At 41.4% G+C, this 16,512-nt stretch overlaps 1 protein-coding gene across 1 annotated transcript in view; it reads left to right on the top strand.

Annotated features, from left to right (window-relative positions):
• The window catches only part of ARCN1 (archain 1), a 29,726-nt gene that overhangs the window by 5,410 nt on the left and 7,804 nt on the right, over positions 1-16,512 (top strand). The window contains exons 2-7 of the mRNA XM_004749957.3: positions 5,441-5,704; positions 6,195-6,374; positions 6,505-6,710; positions 7,605-7,769; positions 12,701-12,866; positions 16,094-16,241. Of these exons, the coding sequence (XP_004750014.1) occupies positions 5,441-5,704; positions 6,195-6,374; positions 6,505-6,710; positions 7,605-7,769; positions 12,701-12,866; positions 16,094-16,241 (1,129 nt within the window). The remainder of the gene's footprint in view (positions 1-5,440; positions 5,705-6,194; positions 6,375-6,504; positions 6,711-7,604; positions 7,770-12,700; positions 12,867-16,093; positions 16,242-16,512) is intronic.

Genomic DNA, 16,512 nt, shown 5'->3' with positions numbered 1-16,512 from the left:
ACCCTGATATGAAGGGAAGCTTTATTATTTCAAGGCATTTAAGGAAATGAATATTAACTTAGAATAGGTTAAATTTATCTTGTTTAGAGGTGACCTTATGTTCCAGAGGTGACATGAATAACATAGTGAATAGAAACCTGTATCAGCTTTGTGGTCTCTCTGATTGTGGTATCTTGGGTATTTGGAGGCTTAGAGCCATACTTAAAGTGGGCACTTTGATCCTACTTTGGGAGCCTTATTTTGCTTGTACCTGTGTAATGGAATGACTCAAAGTCTCAGAGTTTTCCAGCTTAGGTCCTACTAAAACCCCGGTGTTTCTTCATCTTTACACACTCAGATCCCCCAGTTAATCAAAGTATAATTCTTTTATTATGGGAGGGGCAGAGGGAAAGGGAGAAGTAGACTCCCCACTGGGCAGGAAGCCCAACATGGGACTGGATCCCCGGATCCCTGAGATCATTACCTGAGCCAAAGACCGACACTTTACTACCTGAGCCACCTGCGCGCCCCAGTCTTGTGACCAGGAGTCACAAGCTGTACTGACTGAGCCAGCTGGGTGCCCCTGCCCTCCTTTTTGTTTTTAATTGGCTATAATTTACATACCATAAAATTTAGCCTTTTAAATTCTATGATTCAATAGATGTGTTAGTATATTCACAAAGTTGTACGACCATCACCACTATCTAAGCTTAGAACATTTTCATAACCCCAAAGAGAAACTCCATACTTATTAGCAGCCACTCATTTCCCTTTCCCAGCCTCTGGCAACCACTAATCAATCTCCTTTCTTCTCCGGATTTGCTATTCTGGATATTTCATATAAATGGAACCATGTAAGATGTGGTCTACTTTCTTTCATTTAGCACAGTATTTTCAAAGTTCATCCATGTTCATTTATTTTTATGATTGAATAATATGCCATTGTATGGATAAACCACATTTTGCTTATTCATTCATCGTTCAGTAGACTTGGGTTTTCACTTTTTAGCTTATTTTTAGCTTATTTTCATTATTATGAATAATGCTGCTATGAACAAGTCTTTATGCAGTACAGCTGTTTTCTCAGGGATAATTTTGGAGCAAAAGTCCTCCTTCTTTGGACATATGTGGCATGTAAGCCTTCATTGACCAGCACAGAGACTTACCTGCTTGTCATGTGTAAGCTGAAACAGTTTTTTATTTAAAAGAATTTTTTTTTTTGCCAGAAATATGTAGATGGTTGAAACATGAACCTCCTATAAAAATTAATGTGAAATTGAATTTCTTGAGTACATTTGGTTTTAGCCTTCTGAACAAATAACTTGGCTTGGTAATAATTTTAGGTCAGTTTCGTCTCCTTAGCGATTAAAATATTACCATTATTTGTGTACCAAAAATTACCCCTCCCCTTATCTGAAGAAATATTTATTTTGTATTGCTAATTTAAAGTTAAAAACGGGGTGCCTGGTTGATTCAATTGAGCATCTGCCTTTGGCTCAGATTATGATCCCAGGGTCCTGGGATCAAGCCCCACATTTCGGGGGGGTTGGGGTCCCTGGTCATCGGGAAGCCTGCTTCTCCCTTTCCCACTCCCTCTGCTTGCTTTCCCTCTCTTGTTGTGTCTGTCAAACAAATAAATAAAATCTTAAAAAAAAAATACAAAGTTTGGGGCGCCTGGGTGGCTCAGTGGGTTAAAGCCTCTGCCTTTGGCTCAGGTCATGATCCCAGGGTCCTGGGATGGAGCCCTGCATCAGGCTCTCCGCTCGGCTGGGAGCCTGCTTCCCCCCTCTCTCTCTCTGCCTGCCTCTCTGCCTACTTGTGACCTCTGTCTGTCAAATAAATAAATAAAATCTTCTAAAAAATATGTATATATAAAGTTAAAGACAGGGAATTGCCACAATGTAAACTTTAGATATCTTATGATTTCATATGTCATTTATATCTTAATAAAACCAAATTAAAAAATAAAAATCTATACCCAAAATAAAAATAAAGTTAAAGACATAGAATGGAGGGTTTCTTTTGAGAAATATGTGTTATAACCATTTTGCATTTTTATTCTTTCTCTGGTATCCTTTACTATACTCAGTATATCCTCTTTCCTCATACAAAGGTGATGGCAAGGGGCGCCTGGGTGGTTCAGTGGGTTAGGCCACTGCCTTCGGCTCGGGTCGTGATCCCAGGGTCCTGGGATCGAGTCCCATATCGGGCTCTCTGCTCAGCAGGGAGCCTGCTTCCCTCTCTCTCTGCCTGCCTCTCCATCTACTTGTGATTTCTCTCTGTCAAATAAATAAATAAAATCTTTAAAAAAAAAAAAAGGTGATGGCAAAAACCTCCCAACTGGTTAGTGATGGGGAAACTACATTTCTTGAGTACAAAACTATTTATTTTAAATAAATATAAATATCTGGGGGAAAGTGATTGGTTTTGGACTTTTAAACTAGCTTATTTGCCATTCTTAAAGTAATCAACTGGTAATTTTTATACTCTGTACCTCTCTAAAGGTCTAAAACATTTTCTGCTCTTTTAATTTATTTTATTTTAATTTTAGTTAAAATTTGACAGAGCACAAGTAGGCAGAGCAGCAGGCAGAGAGAGAGGGGGAAGCAGGTTCCCCTCTGAGCTGGGAGCCCGATACGGGGCTCCATCCCAGGATCCCAGGATCATGACCCGAGCCAAAGGCAGAGGCTTTAACCCACTGAGCCATCCAGGCGCCCCAGCCTCCTGTTTTTCAGTAAGGATCATCTCAGTGGGGCAGAGTGAGTTCATGTCTGGGTAAATCCGACCATGGGCTCTAAGTTCTTGCAGTATCTTGGAGGCTTTGTTCCATTGGATGTGCTCAGTGACCAGAAAATCTGTGTCTAAACCCTTAAGTTCAGTATTACTCTGCAATTTTTAGCATTTGCACTAAAAATTCAGAACTCTTTGGGCCACCAACCTTGTGTTCAGCCCCACTGTTTGGCTTGGGCACATCTACCAATTCCTCCAATATAGTGACAGGATGGCACACATTGCTTCTGTAAAGTGACTTCCTTCAGGTACTTGGTGGCTTTCAGATACACATACCCTTGATGGCTTGGAAGGTTTCACATGTGTTCTTAAAGTGAACACAAAGATATGAACCTCTTGATTTCCATGATTTTGTAGGGTTGTCTGGGTCAAGTGAGTAGTGAACCATTTTCGGAGATCACCTCAGGCTGCTTATGGGAATAGCTAAAAACTTTTTAATTCTATGCAGCATAGAAGTAACTTTAAGCTGGGATAATTTTTTTTTTTTTTAAAGATTTATTTATTTATTTGACAGAGAGAAATCACAAGTAGATGGAGAGGCAGGCAGAGAGAGAGAGAGAGAGGGAAGCAGGCTCCCTGCCAAGCAGAGAGCCCGATGCGGGACTGGATCCCAGGACCCTGAGATCATGACCTGAGCCGAAGGCAGCGGCTTAATCCACTGAGCCACCCAGGCGCCCCTAAGCTGGGATAATTAAATTTCTGTGTAGAGTTGATAGTAGCAACAATAAAAATCCATTTGATAGAGGGAAATTATTTGTACAAGATACAGATCACTTTTCCAGTATAAATTTTTTTTTTTTTAAAGATTTATTTGACAGGGGCGCCTGTGTGGCTCAGTGGGTTAAAGCCTCTGCCTTCAGCTCAGGTCGTGGTCCCAGGGTCCTGGGATCGAGCCCCACATTGGGCTCTCTGCTCAGCGGGGAGCCTGCTTCCTCCTCTGCCTGCCTCTCTGCCTACTTGTGATCTCTGTCTGTCAAATAAATAAATAAAATCTTAAAAAAAAAAAAAAGATTTATTTGACAGAGATCACAAGTAGGCAGAGAGGCAGGCAGAGAGAGAGGTGGAGTGGTAGAGGGGGAGCAGACTCACTGCTGAGCAGAGAGCCAGATGTGGAGCTCCATCCCAGGACCCTGGGGGTCATAACCCGAGCTGAAGGTAGAGGCTTAACCCATTGAGCCACCCAGGCGCCCTGGTATAAATTGTTTTTACATAGCTGCTTGGAAAGAAACATGATGGTAGTTATCTCCCAAATACCTAGTTACCTATTCTTTTTTTTTTTTTTTTAAAGATTTTATTTATTTACTTGAGAGAGAGATAGTGAGAGAGAGCATGAACGAGGAGAAGGTCAGAGAGAGAAGCAGACTCCCCATGGAGCTGGGAGTCCGATGCGGGACTCGATCCCGGGACTCCAGGATCATGACCTGAGCCGAAGGCAGTCGTCTAACCAACTGAGCTACTCAGGCGTCCCCCTAGTTACCTATTCTTGATGGATAAGGACATTGTGTTCTCCTATTATTATTACAGAACTATTTTGATGTACTTAGACTATAAGAATATTTGAATTAACTAACTTGTTTTTTCTTCCAGTTTACCTGTAGAGGACAGGTTTCTGTATAGCTGAGAAGCCTGACCAGTGGGATATTGATATGTCAGAGGTTGTATTGTAGCATTGAGACTTCCAAAATATTACTTATATTTGTGAATTCTTGGGATCCTATACTGCAGAGACGATAACACTGTACTTAATTTCCTTACTCACTTGCTAATGACATTTGAGGTCTCTTGTTCTTCCTTTGGTGCTTCTTTTTTTTTCCTTTTTGAAAAAGATTTTATTTCTTTATTTGAGAGGATAGAGCAGGAGCCCACAAGCAGGGGGAGTGAGTGGCAGAGGGAGAGGCAGGCTTCCTGTCGAGCAGGGATCCTGATGCAGGGCTCAGTTGCAGAACCCTGGGATCATGATCTGAGCCCATGACAGACACTTAACTGACTGAGCTGCCCAGGCTCCCCTGGTGCTTGGTTTTGTTTAATGAATGTCAGAAAAAAGGCAGTTCGTCTTTATCCTTGACCGGTGTCAAAACCTGTGTGAAACATTGAATCACTTAGTTTTTCATTTTATAGATTGTTTACATATGTAGAAGTAAGATAGTGGGATGGGGTTTATTAAAGAACAAAAGATAAATTTGGACATGCTAGATTAGTTCCATGTTCTAGGGGGAAAAAAAAGGAAAGATCAGAGGCTTATATATGAACTTTTAATCTGTCTGGTCAGACATCTTTTTTTGCTGTGGACATTTCTGTTCTAAGAAAAAGTTTGAACTATTCTTCATGGGTCTGCCAAAGCAGAAAGCAACCTATTTCTGAGTCATAGGAAATCTGTTAACAAATGTATTTGTAGACTTGGCAAAAGTTTTTTTTTTTTTTTAACTAAGTTTTCCTTAAAGTAAGTTATTGAAAAATAGGACTGATAGTTCCATTTTGCTTCACTGTAGTTTTATTTTTTGAATTATGTACTAGAATTAAAAGAGCAATGAAGGAGAGTTTGAAAATCAGCATTCTAGTAGTCATATCACTAAGTAACTGCGTGTGTCATTCTTTGGAAGATCTGAGGGTGCTAAAAGAGAACAGATGTGAAGAAATAATTAGTACTTACTTAGACGTATGTTCCTGGCAGGTGCTGTTGGCAGCTGCGGTCTGCACAAAAGCAGGAAAGGCTATTGTTTCTCGACAGTTTGTGGAGATGACCCGAACTCGGATTGAGGGTTTGTTAGCAGCTTTTCCAAAGCTCATGAACACTGGAAAACAACATACATTTGTTGAAACAGAGAGTGTAAGATACGTCTACCAGCCTATGGAGAAGCTGTACATGGTGCTGATCACTACCAAAAACAGTAACATCTTGGAAGATCTGGAGACCCTAAGGCTTTTCTCAAGAGTGGTAAGAGTCTTTCTGTAATTGTGGGTCTTAGTTTTCTGCTTTAAATTTTCACTGTGAAACTCTTTTTTCCCCAAGCAGCTGATGCTTACCAGTTTGCGTGCTATATGCTTCCCATCCCAGCAGTTTATTATTACAGCTGTTTATTCATTCAGCAGACACTGTGTGTTCTCCTAGGCTAGGGTACCCCAAAAGAGAATGTGTGAACTGACCTTTCATTTCTTAAGCTGTTGCTTCAGTCTGTTTTTGTGGTTCTGACACCTGTTTGTCTGTATTTTTAGATAATATTCATTAGGTAAGCCTTATTGATACAGGCACAACACTCTCTCTCTCTCTCTCTCTATGCCAAAGTCATGCTAACTTGCTATTTGGATTCTTTGAAATTTGTGTATTTTATTTTATTCGAAATTTCTGAATTTTAAAGGATAAGACTTAGGAAACATAAAGACTACTAAGTCTTAAATGTTTCTTTTCCATCACTGCCCACGATTAGATCCCGGAGTACTGCCGAGCCTTAGAGGAGAATGAGATATCAGAGCACTGTTTTGATTTAATTTTTGCTTTTGATGAAATTGTTGCCCTGGGATACCGGGAGAATGTTAACCTGGCACAGATCAGAACCTTCACGGAAATGGATTCTCATGAGGAAAAGGTGTTCAGAGCGGTTAGAGAGGTAAATACATAGAGTCTTCTTTGGGACTTCTTGTTTGTGTGTCTTTCTTTTAGGCTTTACTGTTTTCCTGTTCTCATTTGCTGGTCTAGACTGTACTCAAAGCCACATCCACGGATGTCTCTTTTTGTAGACCCAAGAACGTGAAGCCAAGGCTGAGATGCGGCGTAAAGCAAAAGAATTACAACAGGCCCGAAGAGATGCAGAGAGACAGGGCAAAAAAGCACCAGGATTTGGAGGATTTGGAAGCTCTGCAGTATCTGGAGGCAGCACAGCTGCCATGATCACAGAGACCATCATTGAAACCGATAAACCAAAAGTGGCACCTGCACCAGCCAGGTAGAATTCAGTGTATCACTGACAACCTAGACAGGCAGATGAAGGCTGTATGTGTCTATTTTGGAGTAATATCTGATTTCTGGGCAAGTTGAAAATAATGAGTGACTTAATGTAAGATGTAATATTAAATTTGGCTACATAATAACGGGATAAGGGAGAAATCTGAATGTGGTGGTGGATTTTTTGTGTAAAAGAGGTTTCTTTTATAGATTATACCATGAGAGTTGGCTTATATATTTTGGGAGAAGAGGGGATATTTAACTGTTTATAGAAAATGGATTTTTTAATCTTGGTGTGAATATGAATAGATTTCTGGGAGAATCTGTCAACTACCTGGAAGTATATGCAAGAGTTTTTTAATGCACGGGTATATTTATCAGGATGGAAGGTACAAAGTTTTCATCCAATCATGCATGCTTTTTATAAATGTACCTTTGTTCTTTAGGTCTTTGAAGCTTATGTATTATTTTATTTATTAGAGAAGGAGAGAGAGAAAAAGAGGGAGAATGAGCAGAGGGGAGAGAGAGATGCAGTCTTCCCACTGAGCAGGGAGCCCAGTGTGGGACTCAGTTCCAGGCCCCTGGGATCATGACCCCCAGTGTGGGACTCAGTTCCAGGCCCCTGGGATCATGACCTGAGCTGAAAGCAGACGCTTAACTGACTGAGCCACCGAGGCACCTGAATTAATCACGTATTAATAGTGACTCAGCTGCCAGTTTGGGCAGGGAATAGTCTAAAGTTCCACTAAACTCTAGGATGCTTGAGTTTTTCCTTTGATATCTTCACTTTTGTCTTAAAGAACAGTGTCAGGGAAACCTTGAATGCTATGGGGTTATTAATGTTTGTTAGTTGTGATGTTTTTCTTATTTTGTTATTTCTTCTTATTTCACCCAGGCCTTCAGGCCCCAGCAAGGCTTTGAAACTTGGAGCCAAAGGGAAGGAAGTAGATAATTTTGTGGACAAATTGAAATCTGAAGGTGAAACTATCATGTCCTCCAATATGGGCAAGCGTACTTCTGAAGCCACCAAAGTGCATGCTCCACCCATTAATATGGAAAGGTAAGCAGGAACTTTTTCAATAAGAACATATCACATAATGTATAAAAATATTTTATTTCAGTGCATTATAAATTTTTTGTGTATCTTTTAGTTTTTACTGTTTTAAAAGACTTAGAATATATCGTAGATTTAACATGGCGTCGTTTTTTTTTTTACTCCCATTACCATGACTGGGGGGCTCTCAGCTATTTATTTTCTGTGGAATTTAGAATTTACCTTTCATTAAGTCTCTGCTGGCTAAGTTTTTGTTTTTGTTTTTTTTGGCATATGTATGGAGGAATGCAAAGGGAAAGGGAAATTGTTTTTTAAGATTTTATGGGTGAGAGAGTTCATGGGCACAAGCATGGGGAAGGGCAGAGGAAGAAGGAGAGACTGTCAGGCAGGCTTAGCGCTTAGTGCAGAGCCTCATGGGGGGCCACGGGGGACTCGATCTCAGGACCCTAATATCATGACCTGAGCTGACATCATGAGTCAGACCCTTAGCCAACTGAGCACCCCAGGCCCCCAAGTGTGCTGGGTAAATTTAATAGTAACTTGTTGTGGGGTGCCTGGCTAGCTTAGTTGGTGGAGCACGCAACTCTTAATCTCGGGGTTGTAAGTTTGAGCCCCGTGTTAGGTGTAGACATTACTTAAATAAATAAAACTTTATTTAAATAAAAACTTGAGTTAAAAAAAAATAAAATAAAACTTAAAAAAAAAAGTAATTTGTCTTTATGCCAGGTGTATGCCTGTTCTTTTAAAGTGTACTTGAATTAGAGCGCTAGAGCTGTGGTGTCCTCTGTGCTGTATTTTGCCAAGTCTTCTTTTAATTAAACTTTAAGGGGACCCAGTCTTTAATACAAAATTTATAAATATCTCTAACAGCAAATTAACATTATCTTTTGCCTTTTCAGTACTTAAACGCAGTAAAGAATTTCTTTTTTTTTTTAAAGATTTATTTATTGGGGGGCACCTGGGTGGCTCAGTGGGTTAAAGCCTCTGCCTTCGGCTTAGGTCATGCTCCCAGGGTCCTGGGAACGAGCCCTGCGTCAGGCTTTCTGCTTGGTGGGGAGCCTGCTTCCTCCTCTCTCTCTGCCTGCCTCTCTCCCTATTTGTGATCTCTGTCTGTCAAATAAATAAATAAAAAATATATTTTTTTTAAAGATTTTATTTATTTATTTGACAGAGAGAAATCACAAGTAGATGGATAGGCAGGCAGAGATAGAGAGAGAGAAGGAAGCAGGCTTCCTGCCGAGCAGAGAGCCCGATGCGGGACTTGATCCCAGAACCCTGAGATCATGACCTGAGCCAAAGGCAGCGGCTTAACCCACTGAGCCACCCAGGCACCCCAAATAAAATATTTTTTTTTAAAAAGATTTATTTATTGGACAGAGAGATCACAAGTAGGGAGGTGTGGGGGAAGCAGGCTCCTCACTGAGCAGAGAGCCCGATGTGGGGCTCAGTCTCAGGACCCTGAGATCATGCATGACCTGAGCTGAAGGCAGAGGCTTCCACTGAGCCACCCAGGTGCCCCTGAGAATTTTTTTTTTAAGATTTTTCTGTCAGAGAGAGAGCAAGTGGACAAGCAGGGGGATTGGCAGGCAGAGGGAGAAGCAGGCTCCTTGCTGAACAAGGAGCCTGATGCAGGACTCAATCCCCGGACCTTGGAATCATGACTTGAGCAGAAGGCAGATGCTTAACTGACAGCTACTCAGGTATCCTGAGTTTAGAATATTTTGATTTGTCTCTTATGTCAGGACTGGTTCATAACATATTAAGTTACCAAGTTCACATATTCATGACTCAGATTTCTTCACTTGAAGCCCAGGCTTCTCTGTTGCTGATAGTTTTGGGGTCGAGTGAAAGATGAGTCTGAGGGGTGCCTGGGTGGCTCAGTCAGTTAAGCGGCTGCCTTCAGCTTAGGTTGTGATCCTAAGTCCGGGGGTCGGACTCCCTGCTCAGCGGGGAGCCTGCTTCTCCCTCTCCTTCTCCCTCGGCCTGCTGCTCTATTTGTGCTGTCTCTCTCTATCTCTGAAACAAATAAATAAAATCTTTAAAAAAAAAAAAAAAAAAGATGAGTCTGAGAGGGTACTTTTATCAGGTGTGCGCAAGGTTATCTCGTATGTCCTGTTCTGTATGAGATGAACAGGGTTGCATGGATACAAATCTGAAGTCACTACAGCCTCTGTGCTGCTCCTAGAGGCTTTGAGTGAGACAGAAGCTTGACACTTTAAAAAAGATGTTGGAGGGGCTCCTGGGTGGTTCAGTGGGTTAAAGCCTCTGCCTTCAGCTCGGGTCATGATCTCAGGGTCCTGGGATTGAGCCCTGCGTTGGGCTCTCTGCTCAGCAGAGAGCCTGCTTCCTCCTCTCTCTCTCTCTCTCTCTCTGCCTATTTGTGATCTCTGTCTGTCAAATAAATAAATAAAATATTAAAAAAAATAAAAAATGTTGGAAACCATCATGTATCAGAGAGGGCTTGAGACTCTTTTTATCATTTATTTATTTATTTAAAGATTTTATTTATTTATTTGACAGAGCGAGATCACAAGTAGGCAGAGAGGCAGGCAGAGAGAGAGAGGAGGAAGCAGGCTCCCTGCCAAGCAGAGAGCCCGATGCGGGACTCGATCCCAGGACCCTGAGATCATGACCTGAGCCGAAGGCAGAGGCTCAACCCACTGAGCCACCCAGGCGTCCCTTGAGACTCTTTTTAAATGATGAAATGTTTCTTGAGCATGGAGCAAACTCTTGTGAAAGTAAATGGGATCCTGTGTGTGCGTGAGCAGGGGAGGGGGCAGAGACAGAGGGGCAGAATTGTAAGCAGACTTGCTGCTCCCTGTGGAGCCCAGTATGGGGCTCGATCTCACGACCTTGAGATCATGACCTGAGCTGAAACCAAGAGTTGGAAGCTCAACTGACTGAACCACCCAGGTGCCCTAACCCTGCGTTGTTTTAAGATACACTCCTTTGGGGCAATCTTGTTGGGACAACTCTCACTCTTGAGAGCTTTTTCTGTATCTCCACTTAATAAACTTCTGTGGCTTTACTTACTAAAAAAAAACAAACCAAAACAAAAAGATACACTGCTTTGTGGTCTTATGTATCATGCCTTTGTTTCTGGGAAGACTTTTATATGTTGGGACAAAGTAGGATGCTAGAGTATTCTTTTTAGTGTCTGCAGTTCACTCAGTTAAAAATAGCTTTAGGAAGAAAAAAAAATAGGGATAGATTGTACTTAGTAATTGCCCAGAGCAGTAACACTTTGCATTTTACTGATTCTTTATTAGGTTATACATTCATATAGTTCAAAATTTAAAAGGTTCAAAAAGTATTACAGGGGCCCCTGGGTGGCTTAGTCCATTAATTGTCCAACTCTTGATTTCGGCTCAGGTTGTGATCTCAGGCTCGTGAGACTGAGTGCCGTGTCAGGCTTACGCTCAGCATGGAGTCTGAGGGTCCCTCTGCCTCTGCTCCTCCCCCTCCCTGTTTAAGTAATATAATTAAATTAAATCTAAAGGGAGAAAAAGTATTACAACAAAAAGTCTTTCTCCCACCCATCCCGGCAAGTTTCTCTTTTTGGAGGCAACTAGAATTAACTAGATTTTTGGTATATTCTTTGGAGAGTATAGACTATATGTAGGTAAATAAAAACATGTTATCTTCTTCTTCTTTTTTTTTTTATACCTAAGTGGTAGCATACTAGACGCATTTTCCAATTACTTTATTCACTTACTTATTTTGGAGATGAGAGTATCCTTATTTGAAGCTGTAAAGACATGACATCTAATAATACTTGATCCTAGATTGGATCTTGTACTACTTTATTTTTTTCTCCTTTTACAGCTTTTACCCATTTATTTATCTCATAGAGACACTGAACATGCTTGAGTTGGGGGAGGTACAGAGGGAGAGAGAGAGAGAGAGAGAGAGAAAATCCCAAGCAGACTGCACTGAGCGTGGAACCCAATGCAGGGCTCGATTCCAGGACCCTGAGATCAGGACCTGAGGCGAAATCAAGAGTCGGACGCTCAGGGGCACCTGGGTGGCTCAGTGGGTTAAGCCTCTGCCTTCGGCTCAGGTCATGATCCCAGGACCCTGGGATCGAGCCCCACATCGGGCTCTCTGCTCAGCAGGGAGCCTGCTTCCTCCTCTCTCTCTGCCTGCCTCTCTGCCTACTTGTGATCTCTGCCTGTCAAATAAATAAATAAAATCTTAAAAAAAAAAAAAAAAAGTCGGACGCTCGACCGACTGAGCTGTACAGGCGCCCTGGGATCTTGTACTACTTTAAAGGACATTACTAGGTCAACTGACAGAACTGGCATAGGGATGGTAGAGTAGAGAAAGTATCGATGTCAGTTTGCGAAGTTAGTAACAGTGCTGTGGTTATGTAAGAGAATATCCCTATTCTCACACGATGTACTCTGAAGTATTCAGGGGTAAAGGGCCAAGAGGTGTATAATCTGCCTGTGACTGTATCAGGAAGAAAATAGTAGTTGCAGAGAATATGCAAATGATAAAACAAATAGTGGGATAAAATGTTAATAGCATTTTAAAAAGGTATAAATGTATTCCTAGTTTAATTTTAATTTATTTAGTTTTTGAAATTATTTTCAAATGAAAAGCATTTTTAGTTTTTAGCCTCTTTTCACAACTGCTTAGGATTCATTTTTGTGGATATACCTTTATATATCTAAGCAACTCCCTATTAATGGACATCTGTTTTCAAACTTCTATTGTAAACAGTTCTTCAGTGAATAACTACTATTGTTTGCACAGATGGGAACTTTTCCAGGTGGGAACTTTTCCGTGGGATGAAAGGTTTAATGCTTTAAATTCTGGATATACAGCAACAGCACCTTAAAATAAGTTGTTGATGGCTAATCACTGTTAAACCCTAGAGAAAGGGAATTCTGATTTCTGCCTTTATGAACAAATTTATTACTTTTTCTCTACAGTGTGCACATGAAGATTGAGGAAAAGATCACACTGACTTGTGGACGGGATGGAGGGTTGCAGAATATGGAATTGCATGGCATGATCATGCTTAGAATCTCAGATGATAAATTTGGCCGAATTCGTCTTCATGTGGAAAATGAAGATAAGAAAGGGGTGCAGCTACAGGTGTGTAGAGGCTTTGGATAAGGGAGTATTAAGACTTCGGTTTGTCTGGGATGCCTGGGTCGCTCAGGCTAAGTGTCTGCCTTCAGACCAGGTCATGATCTCAGAGCCCTGGGATCCAGCCCTGTGTCAGATTCCCTGCTCAGCCGGGAGTCTGCTTCCCCTTCTGCCCTTCCCCCAACCTGTGCTCTTTCTTGCTGTCTCTCTGTCTCTCAAATAAGTAAATAAAATCTTTTTTTTTTTTTTAAGATTTTATTTACTTATTTGACAGATCACAAGAGGAGAGGCAGGCAGAGAGGGGAAGCAGGCTCCCCGCTGAGCAGAGAGCCCAATGCAAGCTTGATCCCAGGACCCTGAGATCATGACCTGAGGCAAAGGGAGAGGCTTAACCACTGAGCTACCTGGGTGCCCCTAAATAAAATTTAAAAACAAAAACAAAAAACAGCGACTTCAGTTTATTTGCCTAGCATAGTCTTTTTCAACTGGAGTTTCTCATGTGAACCACAGAACACAGAAAATTAATTTAGGTAGCTAGTGCCATTCTAGAAGCCTAGGAAAGAAGTTAATTTATTATATACATCGGATACCTTGAGGCAGTATATCTGTTACCAGGTGGGTTGAGAGCAACTGACAGTTGTATTATAATACACTTTTAATAGTAGAATTAAATGAAAGATCATTTTGAAATTGAACTAATGACTTCATACTCTTTAAGAAAGATACAGATAGATGCTTTTTTGTTACTGTTATGCAAAGAGTAAAATAGTTCAGGATATTGCTTGAAATACAGTTTTTTAAAAATGGCAAAGTTTTTTAGATTTATTTATTCACTGAGAGCGTGTTTTTTATTTTTTTTTAAAGATTTTATTTATTTATTTGTCAGACAGAGATCACAAGTAGGAAGAGAGGCAGGCAGAGAGAGAAGAAGGGAAGCAGGCTCCCTGCTGAGCAGAGAGCCCGATGTGGGGCTTGATTCTAGGGTTCTGGGATCATGACCTGAGCCGAAGGCAGAGGCTTAACCCACTGAGCCACCCAGGCGCCCCGTCTGAGAGCGTGTTTGAGAGCAGGGGGAGGGGCAGAGGAAGACGGAGAGAAGCAAACTCCCTGTTGAGTGCTGAGCATGCTTTGGGGCTCAGTCCCAGGACCCCAAGATCATGACCTGAGCTGATGTCAGAAGCTTAACCAAATGAGCCACCCAGGCGCCCCTGAAGGGCAGTATCTAGTGGTGTTTTTGAAAAGTTAATAAAAATCCTTACAAAATAAATATGTCTGTTCTTCTACCTGGATATGTATGAAGCTTCTTTGTATTATTGCAGTTGTTTTGTCACATTTTATTTAAATGGTTGATCTTGTATTTCTTGTCACAAAAACAAATCATTTTCAGGGAAGAATATCTTTTTGTCTGCTTTTCCCCCATAAGCAGCACAAAGTTGCCTTTTGGAACTACTGCTTTATAGTTCTGATAACAGCTTTGCTGGCTCTTAAAGTATATGTAGGCTACTGTCCAGGAGTTATTTCTTTTCCCTTTTCTGTCTGTCTGTCTGTCTGTCTGTCTGTCTCTCTCTCTCTCTTTTTTTTTTTAAAGGTTTTATTTATCAGAGAGAAAGAGAGGGTACAAGTGGGGTGGGGGACAGAAGGAGAAGCAGACTCCCCACTGAGCAGGGATTCATCACTAGGCTTGATCCTAGGACCCTAGGATCATGACCTGAGCAGATGTTTAAGTGACTGAGCCACCTGGGTGCCCCTCCCTTTTCTCTCTTAATCTGACTTCTTTTTAAAAGATTAGTCCATCTTGTTTACCTGCGTTGAACAATTTATTGCTGTGCGCAGAATTGCAACTAACTTTCCACAGAGTTTTTCCCTCTCCTGCCTTCTGACTGTAAGGCCAGGACTGCTATGTGACCTAGGCATCTGATCAGTTGTCTTCTACTTGGCGTGCTTGGCCCTACCAGGATGTTGCTTCCTATGAAGTATTTTTAGAAAGGACTTGGTTATAGGTCTTCAGCTTTTTAAATTACAAAATTATTAATTTGTTCAGTTACAAACAAAATGCCTTAGGTTGAGGTTACTTTTTTTTAATTACTATTTTTTTAAGAATATTTATTTTATTTAATTTATTTTTTAAAGATTTTATGTATTTGATATAGCACAAATTAGTGGGTAGGAGAGGGAGAAACAGGCTCCCGACTGAGCAGGGAGTCCAGTGTGGGGCTTTGTCCCAGGTCCCTGGGATCATAACCTGAGCTGAAGGCGGATGCTTAACCAACTGAGCCATCCAGGTGCCCCTAAAAGATTTATTTTATTTATTTGTTTTATATAGAGAGAGTGCACTTGTGAGAGTTCAGGGTGGGGGTGGAGACAAGGGACAGGGAGAGAGAGAATCTCAAGCAGACTCCTGTCAAACACAGAGCCCGATGCAGGGCCTGATCCTGTCACCCCAAGATCATAAACAGAGCTGAAATCAAGAGTCAACCACTCAAAGAACTGAGCCACTCTGGTGCCCCCAGTTCCTATTTTCAAAATGTCTTAAATCTTTAAAAGTCTTTAAAGAAGGGACATCTCTCTTTAAATCAAAAGAAATTGACATTCTTTTAGGTACTCTTTTATTTATTTTTTTAAGGGTTTTTTTTTTTTTTTGAGATTTTTAAATTTATTTATTTGACAGAGAGAGATCACAAGTAGGCAGGGAGGTAGGCAGAGGGGGGCGTGGGGAAACAGGCTCCCTGCTGAGCAGAGAGCCCAGTGTGGGGCTCAATCCCAGGACCCTGGGATCATGACCTGAGCTGAAGACCCACTGAGCCACCCAGGCGCCCCAGGATTTTATTTATATTTATTTTTAAAAGATTTTATTTACTTACTTGACTGAAATCACAAGTAGGCAGAGAGAGAGAGGAGGAAGCAGGCTTTCTGCAGAGCAGAGAGTCTGATGTGGGGCTCAATCCCAGGACCCCGAGATCACTACCCAAGCCGAAGGCAGGGGCTTTAACCTACTGAGCCACCCAGGAGCCCCCAGGATTTTATTTTTAAGTCATGTCTACACCCATTACAGACCTTGAATTCAGAACCCTGAAATCAGCAGCTGTGTGCTCTGCCACCAACAGAGCCAGCCAGGCACCCCATGGTCCTCTATTTTAGATGTTTAGATCATGGACCATGTAGGACCAGAGGGAGTTTGTTTCCTATCTTGTCATGTCTGAACTCAGAAGTTTTTCTTTTACTTTTTATTTCAGACCCATCCAAATGTAGATAAAAAACTTTTCACTGCAGAATCTCTGATTGGCTTGAAGAATCCAGAGAAGTCATTTCCAGTCAACAGTGACGTAGGAGTGCTAAAATGGAGGCTACAAACCACAGAAGAATCCTTTATTCCACTGACAAGTAAGTGCTTCTGGTCGGTCCCACTAAGCTGGTCTGCACTGAGAACAGAAATAGCCCGGCCTTGTGCATGCTTATCTTCATTGCTATAGCAAAATTCTTGTTGACGAAATGGCTTTCTTTCAAAATGGGCTCAGTGCTGCATTTTGTTTGCTGTATTTTAATCACAAGTTTTCATTCTTTAATAGCTTTAATTTTGAAAGTTTTTTATAATAGTTTAGGCCTGTAGTTAGCTGTCAGCTTTCACTTGCCATCTTAACTTTTCTCCACTTTT

Source organism: Mustela putorius, unplaced genomic scaffold (genome assembly GCF_011764305.1).
Source record: "Mustela putorius furo isolate JIRA1106 unplaced genomic scaffold, ASM1176430v1.1 tig00000460_pilon_pilon_pilon, whole genome shotgun sequence".
Lineage (NCBI taxonomy): Eukaryota > Metazoa > Chordata > Mammalia > Carnivora > Mustelidae > Mustela > Mustela putorius.
The sequence above is the reverse complement of the archived record's forward strand: the minus strand, read 5'-3'. Positions and strand labels throughout refer to the sequence as shown.